This window comes from Equus quagga, chromosome 14, assembly GCF_021613505.1.
Source record: "Equus quagga isolate Etosha38 chromosome 14, UCLA_HA_Equagga_1.0, whole genome shotgun sequence".
Classification (NCBI taxonomy): domain Eukaryota; kingdom Metazoa; phylum Chordata; class Mammalia; order Perissodactyla; family Equidae; genus Equus; species Equus quagga.
Window position 1 is genome coordinate 95,193,657 of NC_060280.1, and position 16,910 is coordinate 95,210,566.

At 61.3% G+C, this 16,910-nt stretch overlaps 2 protein-coding genes across 17 annotated transcripts in view; one reads left to right on the plus strand and one right to left on the minus strand.

Annotated features, from left to right (window-relative positions):
- The window catches only part of TLE2 (TLE family member 2, transcriptional corepressor), a 17,717-nt gene extending 13,215 nt beyond the window's left edge, over positions 1 to 4,502 (plus strand). For 6 of the 10 annotated variants that reach the window (XM_046638443.1, XM_046638444.1, XM_046638446.1 and 3 more), the window contains 6 exons: positions 449 to 696; positions 840 to 987; positions 2,544 to 2,694; positions 2,782 to 2,887; positions 3,577 to 3,653; positions 4,240 to 4,502. In XM_046638443.1, the coding sequence (XP_046494399.1) occupies positions 449 to 696; positions 840 to 987; positions 2,544 to 2,694; positions 2,782 to 2,887; positions 3,577 to 3,653; positions 4,240 to 4,286 (777 nt within the window). In that variant the 3' untranslated portion in view covers positions 4,287 to 4,502. The remainder of the gene's footprint in view (positions 1 to 448; positions 697 to 839; positions 988 to 2,543; positions 2,695 to 2,781; positions 2,888 to 3,576; positions 3,654 to 4,239) is intronic. The other 4 variants (XM_046638448.1, XM_046638449.1, XM_046638447.1 and 1 more) reach the window with 1 other exon arrangement.
- A 1,775-nt stretch (positions 4,503 to 6,277) lies between these two features.
- On the minus strand, positions 6,278 to 15,491 carry TLE6 (TLE family member 6, subcortical maternal complex member). 7 transcript variants are annotated; one of them, XM_046686287.1, is made up of 15 exons: positions 15,356 to 15,481; positions 14,978 to 15,023; positions 13,959 to 14,000; positions 10,228 to 10,290; positions 9,829 to 10,141; positions 9,696 to 9,718; positions 9,353 to 9,407; positions 9,166 to 9,269; positions 9,032 to 9,069; positions 8,197 to 8,449; positions 7,839 to 8,089; positions 7,413 to 7,554; positions 6,882 to 7,032; positions 6,569 to 6,645; positions 6,278 to 6,416 (listed from the first exon to the last, which is right to left on the minus strand). In XM_046686287.1, the coding sequence occupies exons 2-15, from the start codon at positions 14,996 to 14,998 to the stop codon at positions 6,312 to 6,314; spliced, it is 1,638 nt and encodes a 545-aa protein (XP_046542243.1). In that variant the 5' UTR covers positions 14,999 to 15,023; positions 15,356 to 15,481; the 3' UTR covers positions 6,278 to 6,311. The 7 variants fall into 7 exon arrangements, 5 of the variants coding, with proteins under 5 accessions (XP_046542243.1, XP_046542247.1, XP_046542244.1 ...); XR_006891989.1 differs by having other exon boundaries at positions 6,355 to 6,416; positions 6,882 to 7,012; positions 15,356 to 15,491; XM_046686291.1 differs by lacking the exon at positions 6,569 to 6,645 and having other exon boundaries at positions 6,282 to 6,416; positions 6,882 to 7,012; positions 15,356 to 15,491.
- Positions 15,492 to 16,910: the final 1,419 nt, after the last annotated feature.

Genomic DNA, 16,910 nt, shown 5'->3' on the forward strand with positions numbered 1-16,910 from the left:
ATAGGCCAACAGGGGCGGGGCTTACAGGCCAATGGGTGGAGTTTATAAGCCAACAGGGTGGGGCTTACAAGCCAATGGATGGAGTTTATAGGTCAACAGGGGTGGGGCTTACAGGCCCATGGGTGGGGTTTATAGACCAATAGGGGCAGGGCTTACAGGCCAATGGGTGGGGTTTATAGGCCAATGGGGTGGAGTTTACAGGCCAACAGGGGTAGGGCTTACAGGCCAATGGGTGGAGTTTATAGGCCAACAGGAGCAGGGCTTACAGGCCAATGGGTGGGGTTTACAGGCCAATGGGGTGGGGCTTACAGGCCAATGGGTGGAGTTTAGAGGCCAACAGGGGCGGGGCTTACAGGCCAAGTGAACAAGGGCGGGGTGAGAGTTCATCTCCTGGACCCTGGAGGCCTGGCCGGGGGTCAACCCCACCCCCTGCTTCTCCCCCTCCCAGAACCGGGACAACTACATCCGGTCCTGCAAGCTGCTGCCGGACGGCCGGAGTCTGATCGTGGGCGGTGAGGCCAGCACGTTGTCCATCTGGGACCTGGCGGCGCCTACCCCCCGCATCAAGGCCGAGCTGACCTCGTCGGCCCCCGCCTGCTACGCGCTGGCCGTCAGCCCCGACGCCAAGGTCTGCTTCTCCTGCTGCAGCGATGGCAACATCGTGGTCTGGGACCTGCAGAACCAGACCATGGTCAGGTGGGTGGCGGGGGCCCTGTGACCTCGGGCCGGCCCTGCGCCCGTCCCTTTAGTGTTGGGGGGGGGGAGGCGGGCGCGTGGCCTGGGAGGATGCTGGAGCAGCCCCAGCTCCAGGACGGATGCCCCCGCCCTTCTCCCCCCAGGCAGTTCCAGGGCCACACGGACGGTGCCAGCTGCATCGACATCTCCGATTATGGCACTCGGCTCTGGACGGGGGGCCTGGACAACACTGTGCGCTGCTGGGACCTGCGGGAGGGCCGCCAGCTGCAGCAGCACGACTTCAGCTCCCAGGTGCCGCTCCGGGTCTGGCGGGAAGGGGATAGAAGCTCCAGGCTTCCGGCCTCCCTTCCTCTCCCCCTGAGGCACCCACTTCCAGAAGCTGGGCAGCACCAAACACTACTATCTGTGTCCATCTTTCTTGTCCTTCAGACAAATCAACAGGCCTCCCCCTTTTTTCTTCAAATCTAGTCAAAGGACAACACAAAGGAGCTGATTTAGATTAAGCTGTGGGTCCACTAAGATTCTCGGATAGTCTTCCTCCATGCTCTCACCAACCCGTTCCCCCATTCCTTTGTCTCTCCCTGGGTAGCTGGTTTCTCCTCCCAGTCCTCAATCTCTTCGCCCTACTGAGAGCTCCCCACTGGCCCCCAGGAACTCACCATGTGGGTGCTGCTGACCTGGGGGGACAGGTAGAGGTCGGCATAGGAGCTGGGCACAGAGAGCTCTCTGTGGAGGGTGCTATGGGAGTCTAGGCTGAAGGATGTGGTGAAGGAGCTGGACAGAATCAGGGGGCTCTTCTGGGTTGAGCAAAGACTCAAGGACAGGTCTTCAGATACTCTCGACCCAGGTCCTCTCTCTCACTGCCTCGGGGGCAGGGTGCGAGCTCCATGGCCTGTCATTTAAGGCCTCCATGCTCTAGTCTCCCCTGCCCTCTGACATCTCTATACCTTCCCACTTATTGTTTCTTCTGGCTGACATGCTTTTCCCTTCCTTTCTCCACTTGGCAAACTCCTATTCATCCTTCAAAACCCATCTCCAGTTTGCCCCTATCTTTGAAGTCTGGAAGGAGCTAGTTCACAAACTCTTTCTGTTCTCCCCTCTCTTCTCTTTAGTTCAGATGTTTTCTTGATAGGGAAATCAATGGTGCAGGCAGATAGAGTTGTCCATTGCCTGTCCCCAAAACATATGGGGATCATGGTGGATCCCATGTGGATCTCTCCCATGCCACCAGGCCCCCTGTCTTTATCCACGGCCAGGAGAGAACATGTGAATCTCCCAGCCTTCGCTCTGCTGTAAACTTAGGGTTCTCTCCGGCCGCGTCGTCCGGGTCAGGAAGACTTCGAGAGGTTAGGATGGAAGGGGTCCTCGTTCCCCTTCGTGCCTTGCTTGGGGGTGGGGGGCGCACAGAACGAGGAGGCCACCGAGTCCTTTCAGATCAAAGTAAAAAGAGGTGTGGCAGGTGGAGAAAGTTCCAGGCTGGGACTCCCATGGTTTGGTCTTTCATGGACTTGCTGTGCGGGCTTGAGTGGGACGTGGCCTCAGTTTCCCTTCCACCATCTGCTCAAGGGAAGCGACCCGCCTCGCGTGGCATCCCCCCCCCCGCTGTTGTGCGCTGGGAGCAGATAATGGATACAGCCCCGGGGGCCCTTGTCGTTTTGATTAATATTAATGAGTCGACATGCAGTTGCCGCTGTGTTCCAGGCCCTGGGCCAGCCGCCTCTCCACGACTCCGGGGCTGCAGCGGGACAGCGCTGGACCTCTCCCCTCCCCCCAGCCCCCTCGTCCTGGGCGTCCCCCAAATTCCCAGGAGGGCTTCTGACCTCCCCTCTTCCCTTGTCCCCCCCCAGATTTTTTCCCTGGGCCACTGCCCCAACCAGGACTGGCTGGCCGTGGGCATGGAGAGCAGCAACGTGGAGATCCTGCACGTCCGCAAGCCCGAGAAGTACCAGCTGCACCTGCACGAGAGCTGCGTGCTCTCCCTCAAGTTCGCCTCCTGCGGTGCGTCGGCCCGGGCAGGGCGGGGGGGGGCCGGGGTCCCCAAACACAGAGCAAAACCCGCTAAAACCCCCACACGACAACAAACAGGATGCCCAGTGAAATCTGAATCTGGGACAAACGACACATCATTCGTTGGTATATCTCAAGCATTGCATGGACTGTGCTTATACGGAATGACAAATCATTTCTTTGTGTAAGTATATCCCAGATAGCATGGGAGACATACTTATACTAAAAAGCAACTAATTCGTTAGTACAAATTTATCCCATATGTTGCATGGGGGTAGACTTACACTAAGAAAATATTTTTTTAGTGTAAGTATATTCCAAATTTTAGTATAAGAACATCCCATGCTTTAGTATAAATACATCCCAAACTTTAGTATAATTATGCTCCAAACTTTAGTATAAGTGTGTCCCATACTTTAGTATAAGTATATCCCAAACTTTAGTAGTATAAATACGTCCCAAACTTTAGTATAAATATGTCCCATACTTTAGTGTATGTCTCAAATATTGCATGGGATGCATATACATTAAAAAATAGTGATGATAATGAAATGCTTGGGACTTATCTGTACTGAAGTGACCTGTGGTTTCTCTGAGATTCAGATCTAAGCGGGCCCCCCCATATTTTCTCGGCAAACCCTCTCCTGGGGGCTCCCCCTTCCTGAAGGCCAGATGGAGCCCCTGGGGCCTTGACGTCACCACCCGGGGAATGGGGGAAGGATGGAGCCTCAGTCCTCTAAGGGGCCTCGTGTCCCCCAAATGAGGGCAGAGGGGCCCGCAGGCGGAGAGGCCAGCCAGCCTGTCCCACGCCCGACCTGGCCCCAGCCCCGGCCACCTGTGGTCCCCTCCGGACGCTCCTGCTCTCCTCCCCAGGGCGGTGGTTCGTGAGCACCGGCAAGGACAACCTGCTCAACGCCTGGAGGACGCCGTATGGAGCCAGCATATTCCAGGTGCTGGGGGTCGGAGCCCGGGCCGAGGGCCTGCACTGAGGCTTAAGCACAGGAGGTGGGGCGTGTGTGACATAGATTTATTTGGCTTCTGGACTTACTGGCCAGAGACTTATTTGGACTTTAGGCAAAGCCCAAAGTTTACCATCAGGCCCTTTACAGAAAAAGTTTGCCGAGCTGGCGTAGGTCGTCGTGCTGTAACTCTTAGCCCTCTGCTGTGCTGTGTGGCCTCGTGCCTGTTGCACACCCTCTCTGAGCTTCCCAGGAAAGGGCAGTGCTCCAGTTCCCTCTCTTGCTGTCCAGAGAACGGAGGTCCCGCCCTTTCCAGGAGCATCGCCGTCTCTCCAGAGAGGCTGGGCTTCAAAGGCCCTTTCCCCAGGAAACGGGTGACCCTCCTTTCCTCTGCTAGGAGGGTCCTGGCTCCCCACTCTGGGCTCCCCTGTCCTGAGTCCTGTCCCCGCCCAGCCTGGAGCGTAGGCCGGTCCTTGGGGACAGGCGCCGGCCGCGATGGCCTGTCCCTTCCCTCTGAACGTGGGGCAGCATCGGCCGCGCCTCACGTCTCCCCCGCTCTCCTCTGCCCCCGTCACAGTCCAAGGAGTCGTCCTCCGTGCTGAGCTGCGACATCTCGGGGAATAACAAGTACATCGTGACGGGCTCGGGGGACAAGAAGGCCACCGTGTACGAGGTGGTCTACTGAGACGCCCCCCTCGCCCGACTTGGGAGGGAGGGGCGTCCGGGACAGAGACCCCAACCCCACCCCCTCCAGTCGTCCCTGGGACCCCGAAATCCCACCTTCCCCTGCCGGATGTGGGCCGAGCGGGCAGGAGGCCTTTGGGGAAATAAATGTATTTATCAGAACTGCGTTTCCGTGTGGGGCTGGGGGCTGTGACTTCCCTTGGGCGCTACTCCTGCGGAACGGCCACTTTCTGGCTGTGTGGCTGTGAGCGAGTGGCCTCCCTTCCTCCTTCTCTCTCTCTGGACAACGAGACGATCCCCTCTGCGTGAAATACTGCGGGATGCGTCTCGAGAAACGGGTGTTGTATTGGGCAGCGTGGCTTGAGTTGTGCTCCATAACAAACAGCCCCAGATCTTGGGGGCTGAACCCACAGAGGTTTCTTTGTCACGCCCATGGGGCCCGGGGGCTTGACTCCAGCAGACACCCGGGGCTCCCAGATGGGGGAGGTCGCACCACCTCCATATGCCACTTCGGGGTCCAACAGAGCAGGAGAGACGAGGCTTTGAAATCCCTGGCCCCAAGGTGCCATGTATCTGTGACAAGAGGACCCCGCTTTGGACACAAACATTCTCAGACACTGCCCACGTTCCAAGGGTTGGGGAACATCAGGGAGCACGTAGGCATTCGGGGTGTCTCCTGTCTCCTTGAGCCCAGAGATAGTTCCTAAAAGCTGGCGCGTGATGTCCAGCCTCACCGTAAGGTGCTGTGCCAATGTCACAGTCCCGGAGGAGGTGACGTCAAAGCCAAGAGCTAAAGGAGGGGAAACGGCCATTGGGAAGGGTCACCAAGGACTGTGCTGGGCACAGAGGGAACGGCATGTGTGAAGGCTCAGAGGTGAGGAGCTGGGCCTGCCAAAAACCAGGAGGGCAGGGCAGGAGCGAGGTCTCCTGATCCAGCTTAATCAGAGAGAGCCCGCCATGGAAATGGGAGCCAGAGTGTGGAGGGGCCAGTGGGGGTGGCGACGTGATCAGATCTGGGTTCTGGAAGCTTCTCTGGGCTGCCACGAGGACCACTGTGGGTTTGAAGGGGCTGGGGTGGGGGAAGCAGGGCTGCTGTTGGGAACCTTCTGGAAGGAGTGGCAGGGTCCCTGTTGGAAACACGAGTCAGACCCAGCGGCGTTTCTGAAGGCACATTATGGAGACAGAATAAGTCTCTGGTTAAGGAAACTAGACCGGTTGACGCCAGCCTGGACATTCCTTGTCCTGAAGGGCAGGGCCAACTAAGGCTTGTTTCGGGGCCCTGGTGGGAGGGTGGACGAGCAGCCAGCCCCCAAGAGCTATGGCTGTAAAGTAATTTCTGCCGCCCGGCACAGCTGACATCGGGGCCACGTCACTCCCTCGGGGCCGTCCCAGGTGCTGGGGGCCGTTGAGCAGCATCCCTGGCCCCCACCCACTCGATGCAGGAGCACCCCCAGTGTGACAGCCACAGACGTCCCCAGACATCTGCTGGGAGTTAGATTTGCCCCTGGATGGGAGCATGAGAAGCTGTGGTCTGAGGGGCCGTCGTCTTGAGAAGGACCAAGAACATCATCCTGGAATTGTGCAGGACGTGGCTGGAAACCTCGCTCTGAGAGACGAGGAGAGATGAGCTCAGCAGAGCAGGAGGGTCCTATGCACCCAGTTGCCCCCGACAGTGGGGTCGGTGGCTTTGATCAGATGCAGAGAATGTGGACTCAAAATCTGAGAGAGCTGGGCTGGACGAAGCCCCTCCAAACCTCGACGGGACGGCCGGGGGACGGGACGCAGACCCAGACCAGCTCTGCTTTTTCCAGTTGCTTTATTACGCGTGACAAACACCACGGGCCCAGTCGTGCGAGGCGGACGAAAGCCAGCCCACCCACCACCCCCTCCACCACTACCCACCCCCTCACTAGGGGAAAAGAACAGGGAAAAAGGGCCCCGAGTCGTGATGCCGGGGCGAGGCCCTCAGTACATGATCTGGTACACGGAGGCGTGGTCCCTGGACCCCGTGACGATGAGGCGGTTGTTGGGGGACACGTCACAGCACATGATGGAGGAGGTCTCGGGTATCTGGGGAGGTCAGGAGTAGAGCAGGGGGGCTCGCCCACCCTCGCCCCTAAACTCTGCCTGTCAGTTCTAATGTGGTCCCTTTGGGGCCTCTGCATCGGGACCCCCGGGCAGAGCGCCCCGAACATGGGGGCACGCCTGCCCCACCCTGGTACCTGGAACACCATGGTCCCTGTGGGCATGCTGTAGATGCTGACCAGGTCGTCCATCCCAACGCTCACCCACCACTGGCCTGGAAGGACGCAGAGGGCACCAGGAAAGCTGGTAGCCGAGGGCCAGACCCCTGGGGATCTGAGACACGGAGGGAGCCCCCCACCTCCCTCCTGCATCGCTGAGAGTGGTTCCTGCTCACACAGCACGTGGGGGGTCGGGGGGTCAGAAAGGGTCGGGTGGAGTTGATCTAAGTGGGGCAGGGCCCTGTGGCAGGCTGGGGGCCGCTGGGGACTCCCCCCGAGCCTAGCCACTCACCAAAGGGGGAGAACTTGAGACCGAGGATGGTGCTGTCCTTATAACCCACCAGGTGCTTCTGGCCCCCAGAGGTGGGCTGCAGCCACTGCTGGCCATTGGCCATGCCCAGCAGCAGCCAGTCCTGCCGGGGGCTGGGGGACAGGCTCATTATCTGGGGGTAGGGGGTAGGCGGTAGGGAGGAAGCTGGTCACGGCCCTGCCTGGCCCAGAAGGCAGGCCCGGGGACCCACCCAGAGGGCCCGACAGGCAACTTCACATCTCGGGGCCCCAGTGTGTTCATCTGTCAAATGGGCGTGTCCTCTCTATCTTAAAGGGTTATCACAGACTACACGGGTCCCCCAGCAGCTGATACAGGTACGAAAGCATCCATAGTTGGACAATGGGGGACATTTCTAATGACCTCTTTTCCTCCCAGCATCACTTGAACTTGGGGTACCACCCCCCCCCAGCTCTTCCGCCAACATCCCCCTCCTTCTCTAGTCTGAGGAGCAGCTGCTACCTGGCTGAGCAGGCCCCATCCCAACCTGCACACCTGAGACTCGAATTGGTACTCCTGGGGCTCCCTGGCTGCCCGCAGGTCCCAGCACCGCAGGCAGGCATCCAGACCCCCCGTCCAGACATTCTGGTCTTTGACGGCGATGCTCTTGGCTCCATTTGGGGGGCCCGGCAGGTCCCTGGCCAGGAGGCAGTCGGGGCTGAAACTCTGAGCTTTGGGCACTAGAAACACCACCCGCCCAGCCACAGCTGGTTGACAGATGGGGAAACTGAGGCAGACAAAAAGTGCCACGACTGGGCTTCGAGGAAGCAGCCCAACCAAGATGTGAACCCGAGTCTTGGACTCTCCTAAACATGAGTTTAAGCAGGTGAGGGGGCTTTGGCCTACAGACTGCGGACCCCTGCCCAGGGGACCAGGCCGGAAGGGGCTCTGGGGACAGCCGTGCCCACCCCCGGGCTGCACCTGACCACACTCTGGTCCCGCAGGTCCCAGATCCTGACGGTGCCGTCGGTGAAGCCGGCGAAGGCCAGGCTGTCCACGGGGTTGGCGGCCAGGGCCTGGCAGGTGAGACCTGTGCAGGGCAGCTCATCCCGCACGTGCAGGGACGGCGCCGTCAGGTCCCACACGCTCACGCCAGCCAGGTGGTGGCCGCCCGTCAGGAGGGTCGTGCTGTTGGAGAACAGCAGGCAGGTGCGCAGGTAGGCCCCCTGGGTCTGCGATGGGCAGGGGCACAGGTGAGCTTCCTGCTCCCACAAGCCCCGCCCCCAGGAGCCAGCCGTGCCCCTCAGGGGGCCAGCTCCGCCCCCAGCCCCACCCTCACCTGTACACGCAGGTGGCTCTCTGGAAACCTGTCCTCCACCACCTGACCCGTCAAACTCCACACCTTGACGCCACCCCTGGCGCAGGTGAACGCGTGCCGCGTGAAGCTGCTGACCGCCGTGGCCAGCACGGGCTCCCCATGGTTCAGCGTGCGCATCTTCTCCATTCTGTGCGGGACGGCCAACTTCTTGGATTGCCAGGGCGAGGCATCCGGCCTCTTCCACGTGTCTTCGAAGTCCTCGGGTTCCCAGCATCTTGGGAGGGGAGGCCTTGGGGTCACCAGCCTTCCCGGAGCGGGGGGCACCCATCAAGCCCCAGAGGGGCTTCGTTCTTTTTTCAGATGCTGGGGTTCTCTCTCAGGCCTCATTTCTCCACTACAGTATACTTACCCCAGGTCCTCCCCACACCCCTCCAAGTATTCTCCCTCTCCCATAACCCAGCACCACTGCCTTCTGTCTGGAATGCTTTGCCCTATCCCAGAAAACTCCTACACATCCTTCAAGGTCCTAACCATTATGTCCCTTCTTCCAGAAAGTCTTCTTGCCCCCATCGGGGCTCCCCTAGCCTCAAACCACAAGGTTGGGACTGTTTGCATCCAGCTCTGACACAGCATGGGAGTTCCTTCTCCAAAGCTCTTGAACCCAGGGCTGGCTACATGGGGAGGGGCAGTTATGTCGGCACGAATGTAACTCCACTCGCATATCTCCACCCAGACCCCCCAGCTCCGGTCACTGAAGACAGTACCGTGGTGAAGGGGGAGGAGAAAGACACACCACCTCTGGTCCCCTCCACCTGCGGGAACAGGGTACAGAAGAAGGGACCGTGCAGGTACTCACATGGGCTTCAGAAATCGATAGGCTCGTCCAGCAGGCTCCTGTGGGTGGACCAGGATCATGGCTGAGCTCCATCAGCCCCCTCCACCTGGTCCCCCTGGCCTTTATAAGGGGTGCTGCTCAGGTCTGGGTCTCACCTGGGCCATGCGGGAGAGCACCCCCCATCTCTCAGGGCCCAGCCCTGTGCCACCTTCTCGGGAACCCTCAAGGGAGCCGGGGGAGGGCATAGGCGGGCTGAGAACTGGGCAGAGACAAGAGCGGGTAAGTGGCAGGCAGGGGACCCCGGGGCGGGCTGCCCCCTCCCACTGGCATTACCCAGATCACCTCCAGTGTGCAGCTCGCCTCCTGAGGAGCAGCGTGGTCCCGGGGCCTCGCTTTCCTGCCCGCAGGAAAGGGGCGAGCTGGTCAGCCCGGAGGACCTGCCCGGGCCTTAGAACTAGAAAAACTCGGGGAGGCCCGGGCAGCGTGCCCTCACCAGCTGCCCGAGTCCGTCCTCCCGCCCAGACGGGGCTGCAACGCAGTCCTGAGTCCTCCGAGGGCATCCAAGGGGCAAGGGTGCCAAGGAGAGAGTGCAGCAACCCCACAGGAACCAAACGCCCCGACCCAGGGGCCCAGGCAGCATCACCACCAGCCTAGGAGCCCACTCCTCCGGATTCCAGCTACTCACCAGGCCTGGCGCCTGTTCCGTCACTATGACAACGGGAGGAGGAAAGGGAGATGCAGGATGACAAGTTCAGCCCGTGCTGTCCCCCGACGCGGCCTGAGGCCACCCCTCTCCCCTCGCCCTCGGGGGCACTCACTCCTGTGTCTCGGCTGGTCCACCCTATCGTGGGCGCAGGCAAACATCTGCCAGAGCTGCTCGGTCAGAACATCCTGCCAAAACCGGGGCTCCGGGTCCCAGGACGGCTGCCCGTCGAGCTGGCGGACTGGGGCACCGTCCAGCTGCTGGAGCCAGTCGGATGACCTTGAGGTCATGACGTCTTCGAAGTGTGGCCCCTGGAGACTAGAGGGCCGCAGGGTCTTGCCCCCCGGGGGCCAGGAAGCCTCGAAGCTGGCCGGCCTCCAGGAGTCCTGCTCGGCCTGTTCACCAGGGCAGACCTGGCTGTCCTGGAGCTGGAAGCATGGGGTCGTAAGGGGCACGAGGACGTGCCCTTTGTCCCGAGCCTGTCCCCTCCCTCCTCGAGGGCCCAGGATCCTACCTCCCCCGGCTGGAAGCCCAGAGGCTGGCCGCAGGTCTCCATGATCCGCAGGAAGCTTTCTGCCTGGAGCGGGAAACGTCACCCCAGCTGAGCCCCCACAATCGGACAGCCATGGGCACGAATCCCTCTCATGAGACCCTGTCCCCTTGTGCAAAATGGGGACACACTCCACCTTGAACCTTCGGGCACGGATTTGTGTGTAAGACGGGCCTTTACCCGGTTTTGGTGTCGATGCATGGTAACGCAGAGCCCTCTGTCCTACACTCAGCATAAAGCCAGCCTTGGTGGCAGGTGATAAAACCCAACCCTAATGACCAGTCACCGGCATAATACAGCAGACAGAGTCCGACTTGGCTTTCGCAGCCCAGCTGCTTTCCTTGGGATGTTTGAAAGCGAAAGCCTGAAGGCCACCCCATGCTTAAAATGGCCTCAAGCAGCAAAACGGTGTTTCCACATATCCCCGTGTGTGGGGGTGACATCCGAATTGGCTTAAATGTTGGAAAGATCCTAAAAAACCGATGGTTACCTCTGGCGGGGGGGGGCGTGGGTAGCAACAGGCCAACAGGGGACCCAGTGGGAGGGTCACTTATAGTATTTTATATTTAAAATGGAGCTGATTCCAAATGTAACAGTTTCTAGAGACATAGAAAGGACTGTGAGCAATCCTAGTTTCTTTTTTCTACCCACCCACAGAATACCTGTCTGTCCTTCTAGAATATGCGCCTTCCCGCCACACACCCTGAGACTTTGCCTGCACAGCACTTATTCGACACATGTACCGGCTCGACTTCTAACCTCTCCGTCCACGAGACCGCGTGCCCGCCACAGCGGCTCCCGGCCACACACGGCTACTTAAACATGAAGTCCAGCACAATTAAAAATGCAATTCCTCCCGCCCACCGGCCACATTTCGAGAGCTGCCAACCTGGACGGCACCGAGACCCAGGAGCGGTGGGTCCCCAGAACAGGCCAGCCTCCCACCCAGGACCCCACGAAATGAGGCAGGAAGCTGGTGGCCAGGACTCTGGAGAATTCGCAGTGGGGAGCGCCACCGCCTCGTCACGCACGATAAGCGACTATATGGAAAGGTGCGTGTGTGTGGCTATACCTAGTCCAGCGCCAGACGAAACAGAGGGACGTGAGGAACGTTCTAGGTCTGCCTTGTGTGGCAGCTGCCAGCTTCATGTGGCTGGTTCCACTTGGAAGATGGCACAGATCTGGTCTTGCCCTAGGGCCCTGGGGGCAGCGCCCACGGGCCTCCCTAAGGCACCCTCCCCTCCATGCTGCATGGCAAGCAGCCCCCCACCCACCTCAGCAGGAACCCTGCTCCCCATCTCCTGGGACGGTTTGGCGCTCCCCCTCAGGGCACCCTGTGCTCCTGCGATCTGTAAGCCATATATCTGGGGACCCTGCTTCCTTTGTGTGGGGGCCTTGAGTCAAAACGACCCCGGGGGGGTTTTTCACTTCCCCTAAGCGGGAGGTCGATGCTGGGGGGAGCTCCCCGCCACCCCGTGTGGGTGGCTCGTGTCCCCTCGGTCAGCAGGTCATAAATGCCTATTCTTCATTCAATGCACGGACCCCGGCTTCCCAACACAGCTGGCCCAGGGTGGCTTCCAAAATCGGGGAGGACGTTTCAATTCACAAAGAAACCGACTGATGAAGGAAGGTGGGGTGAGCGCCCGCTGCCCTCGGTCCTGGTTCCCAGGCACCGGTTCCCAGGGTTCCCATTTTGCAGACTGGAAAACGGAGGCCCCGAGAATGGAAGCCAATTTGTCCAAACCAGCAGAAACTCGGGCCAGGCTGTTTACCTGCCTCCCTGCCCGGAGGCGAACCGGATGGTGGAGGGAGGGAGGGAGGGAGGGAGGGAGGGCGGGGGGCTGCGGGAGCCTCCCGGGGGCCGCGTGATGGATCCTCCAGCTGGGCCTCCCAGCAGCGCAGGGCGGGGGGAGGGAGCCCAGGGGAGCCTCCCCCAATTCGCCCTGGCTCGTTAATGCGCAATTTACTGGCACTTTAATGCACTCAGCCTGAAAAGTGCCTCCCGCCCGCCCGCTGGCTGGTCCTCCCCGGGGAGCGCGTGTGGCGGCGGCGGCAGCGGGAGCAGGGGGCCGCCTGCTGGGACTGTCCATGCTCAGCCAGAAAACGGGAGCGGAAAACGGGGGAGGGGCGACAGCCAGGACGCCAGGGATCATCGCCTATGGGGTGGGGTGGGGGTGGGGGTGGAGGTTGGGGTGGGGGGGTGGGGGATGGGCCCCAGCCAGGCTACCAGGGATCATCCCCGATGGGGGTGGGGGTGACCTCCTGGGATGAGCAGCAACGGAAGTGGCCCACCTTGGGGCCTCGCCCCCCAATCGTGACACCCAGCAAGTACTGTCAGGGTCCTCCCCAAGGATAGGCCACAATCTGATGACTTCTCACCACCCACCTGGTCTTAAGGCCCAGCATCCCACATCCGGATGGTCCTAATTGGGCCTCCAGTCCTGTCCTGCCCCCCCACCCCCCCATCAGCACCCCCCCGCCCCAGGCTGTCCATCCCCCCTGCAGCAGCCAGAGGGCGCCCGGAGCCCCTGAATCAGGGCCCGCCCTCCTCTGCCCACAGCCCTCCAGGCTCCCACCTCCCAAGGGGGAGAGGCCCAAGTCCTCCCTGCAGCCCCCCACGACCTGCGCCATCCCCTCCCTGCCCACTCTCCCCCTCACTCCCTCTGCTCCAGCCACACAGGCCTTCTCCTCACTGCTCCGCCAACACCCCAGACCTGGGCCTGCCCCAGGGCCTTTGCACGGGCTGTGTCCTCTGCCTCCTGCACCCTCATCACAGACACCCATACTCCTCGTCTGACATCCTTCTGAGGGTCTGCTCAAATGTCACCTTCGCAGCGGCCTTCCCTGACCACCCTGAATTGGCAATCCACCCCCAGCGCCTTGGGCTGCTCTAATCCACCCCCCCTCGCTCAGCCCTCACCATCTGACACTGCTGTTCACCCAGCTCCTCCTGCCCCGAGGGCAGGGGTTTGTCTGTGTTCTTTTTTTGCTGTTTCCCCCGGCGCCCACTGCACCACTTGGCAAGCAGGTGACGGAGAAATATCTGTTGAATGAATAACCGTGTTCTGGTTGCTTCCTGCTCCCCCCCTGCCAGCTCTGGATCTGTCTCTCTCTGTTCCCTGCGCTGCCCACCCCAGGCCCTGCTGAGTTGCAGACATGGCCCTGGCCTTCTGCCAGTCACATCTGGCACAGGCAGAAAGTCCTGCCAACACCCAGGAGAAAGGGGCCAGGTGGCGGGAGGTCAAGAAGGGGTGGGAGGCGGCTGCCGCGTGGGGAGGGCGCCCCGTGCCGACCCGCCCCTGGCTCGAGCGTGGGCCTGGCCCTGGTGGACTCTCCGCCACACGGAAGATGACAACCCAGGTGTGCCTGGCACAGAACAGGCTTTCCCAGCCTCAGCAGCTGACCCGCCGAGCGCTGAGCGGCCCGGCCTGGTCCAGGCCACGCGGGGCCCCGAGGCAGGCCGGGCAGGAAGAGCTCAGGAGAGGAGATGCTCCCAGGATGTGGGGTCCCCTCATTCCTGCGGGGTTCCAGGTCAGGGATCGCCCTCCTCCACCTGCAGCCCTCCAGGCTCCCCCTGCCCTCGGGGGAGCAGCCGAGTCCCGCTCGCTGCCCCCAGGCCCCGCACGACCTGCCTTCCCTCCTCCCCCCTCTCAAGGAGGGGCAGCTGTACCCCGAGCTCCTGGTCAGTCACTCACCTGCTTGTGATGTTCCTGGAGGCCCTGGCGGATCTTCTGGAACTAGAAGGAACAAGAGTGATCACACAGGGAGGTGCTCGGTGGAAGCGGGCCAGGGTCCAGAATCTGAAGGTTGGCTGTGCTTCTCCCCAGCTGTGTGACCTCGGGCAAGTCACTTGACGTCTCTGGTCCCTACTCTCATCAAATGGGATACTACCTCGTACACTCAGAGTGGGAGCTAATTAGGGAGAGCCTTGGATTTCATTCTCAGTGTGAAGGTCAAAGGTCCCCTCTCCTCCCTCTGTCCCCCTCGCTCCCTCTGCTCCAGCCATACGGGCCTCCTTGCTGTTCCTCCAACACATCAGGTGCAGTCCTGCCCCAGGGCCTTTGCACGGGCTGTTCCTCCTGCCTGGCACACCCTTCCCCATTCTCTCCAGGGGAGACAGGAGCTGCTTATCTTCCCCATCTCCCTGTGAACGCCTCTTCCTCCAGGAAGCCCTTCCTGACTCTCGTAGGTCAGAATCTTCGCTCACATCCTTCCCCTCGGCTTCTAGTTTCTTTAAGCGCTTACACTTTCTGACTTGTTTCTCCACTTCCCGCTCTCTCCTCCCCTTAGCACTGCCCCGTCCAACGCGGCAGCCGCTAGTCACGGGCAGCTGTTTAAATGAAATCAAGTCAAAAATTCAGTTCGCTTACAAATACTCAGGGGCCACGTGCGGCTAGCGGGTGTCACATCGGACTCTGTTGATATGGGACAGGCCCATCAGGGCGGAAAGTTCTAGAAGACCACCCCACGCTAGAACATACACTCCTGGAGGGCAGGGACTCCGGCTCCACGCCGTGATCCTACAGGACCAACTGCCAGCCCCAGGAGCCCCCCTTTAAGTGTGAGAGCTCTAGTCTTCGCAGCAAGGTTTGCATCCGTGGAGAAAACCTCCAGTGGCTCAGTCCGCCAAAGGAAGGAAAAGGAGGGGAGGGGAGGGGGCCGAACAGGACTGCCTTTCCGGGATGTTCCGGAGGGGGCCCCCCGAGTGGCTCACCAAGTAGTAAACATGCTCCATCTGGGTCGTCAAGTGAGGGGGGATCCTGAGGGGGAGGCAGGGGAGACAGACCCGCTGAAGAGGCAGCTCAGACCCCTCCCCAGAAGGAGCCTTCGTGCATCCCCCCCAGGGTGGGAATGGGGGTCCATCCGGCAAGGGAGTCAGTCCCTTCAGGAGCCACATTTAAGGCGGCGTCAATGTGAATACGATTTTACTGCAAGATTTTTAATGCCCCCCCACCCCCACCTCCCCCTACACGGATGCTGTACTGGGGGCAGAAGCTTCTGGGCCCCCGAGAGACCGGATTCTCTCCCTAGGGGGGAGGTTAGGGCTAAGGCGGGACCTCTACCCCCCCCCCACCCCGAGAATCGCCCTCACCTGGGGAACTGCTGCTTGAGTTGGTCCAGGACGTCCCGGGAGTTGAGGCCCGGAGCCTAGAAGGGTTGCGGGACGGGTCACCAACCCCACAGCCTCCCACAGCCCTGCCGTCAGGACGGGACCTCCTAACGCCCGAAGGTCACTTGCTTGCTCTCTGGTTCCTTAAGTACCCACGGAGGAGCTTGCCATCTTGCATCTTGGCCTCAAGTCCCAAATTTCCACTCTCCGGCCCTTCACAGAAGGAGTGGGCCCCCCTCCGGCCCCCACTGTTAGAAATGGTCAGATCTGGGAAGGAAGGGCTGAGGGAGGGGGAGGCTTTTGCTTGTAAACTATTAACCAAATAGATGATGTAGTTACGTGTTTGATCACCTGGCTGATAAGAAGTTTAATTAAGAGCCTTGGCCCCTGTCAGGTGGGATGATGGGTTAGTGTCCACAGCTTAAAGGCCTGGCCAGCGCCCCTGTCCCCTCCGTCAGGAGCAGGAGAACTAGATGTGAGCACAGCCCCTAGGCTCTCCCCTCCCCCCAGGGGCTAATGCCACCCCGAGTTCCTCACCGTCCTCTGAGGGGGCCCCTGGGGGCTGGGACGGCCCCAGGAGGTCATCTTCGGGTAGTGTCTCAAAGATTTTAGCCAGAGACTCTAAAAGTAATAGAGATGTGAGATCCTGCGGCAGCGACAGGTCACCCGCCCCGGTCTCCCCTCCAGGACCCAGTCCTGGGCCCCCCATCCCCTCCCTGACCCCTCCGCACCCACTGCCTTCCCCACCTCCTATGTTCATTCATCCAACACTTTAGTGCCTCCAGCTGCCCCGATTAACGGTGGGGACGGACGCAGAGGCCTCACCCTATGAGGCGGGAGGGGGGGGGGATGAAGACGGGGCTGGACGCATGCGCTCCCTGCCAGGAGCAGTCAGGGCTGGGGGCCCCCAGAGAAGGACACCGCAGCTTAACTTTAAGTTTTGAGCCAATTTCCGAAAACGCGGGAGGACATCATTGGAAAGGGGTTTTGTAGGATGAGTAAGAGTTGGCCGGGTGGCTTAAGGAGGAAACAGACCTCTCCCGCCCCAATCACTCCTGCAGCGTGAAGCCCCTTCCTAACTTCCCTTCCGCTGCCTCGACGCCCCTCCAGCCTCCGCCCCAGCGCGGGGACCCCGGGCTCCTCCAGGAGGCCCGCCGGCTCTACCCACCGCCCCCAGACTGGAGGCCCCGGAGGAGGAGCAGCGAGGAGGCCGCGAGGGTCTGCCGAGTTCAAGCCCCGAGGAAACGCCTGCCCGCGACCCCCCTCCCGGCGCGGGGGGCGGGGGGAGTATTTGACCCGTCGGGCCCCGCCCACCCCGCCCCCGGCCCCGCCCCCGGCCCCGCCCCGCCCCACCTGCCCCGCGAAGCCGAGCAATGAGCGCGCGGCAGCGGCACGTGGGCCCGGGCTCCGCGGGCGGCCGCGGGCGGCGCCCGCCAATCGCGAGGCCTCTCGCCCACGTGGGCTGCGGCCGCCGTCGCTGATTGGCCGGCTCGCCCCGGCCGCCCGTCGGGCTGTCAATCAGCGCACGAGGCGCCCG

What these genes read in the sequence shown, in the direction of transcription:
- TLE6 (XM_046686287.1), bottom strand. Translation starts at nt 14,998, where the DNA reads ATGGAGCATGTTTACTACTTG. An exon ending in CGGAACAGGCGCCAGGCCTG is followed by an intron (nt 9,408 to 9,695) that starts GTGAGTAGCTGG and finishes TCCTGCGGGCAG; the next exon opens with GAAAGCGAGGCCCCGGGACC. An exon ending in AGAGCCACCTGCGTGTACAG is followed by an intron (nt 8,090 to 8,196) that starts GTGAGGGTGGGG and finishes TGCCCATCGCAG; the next exon opens with ACCCAGGGGGCCTACCTGCG.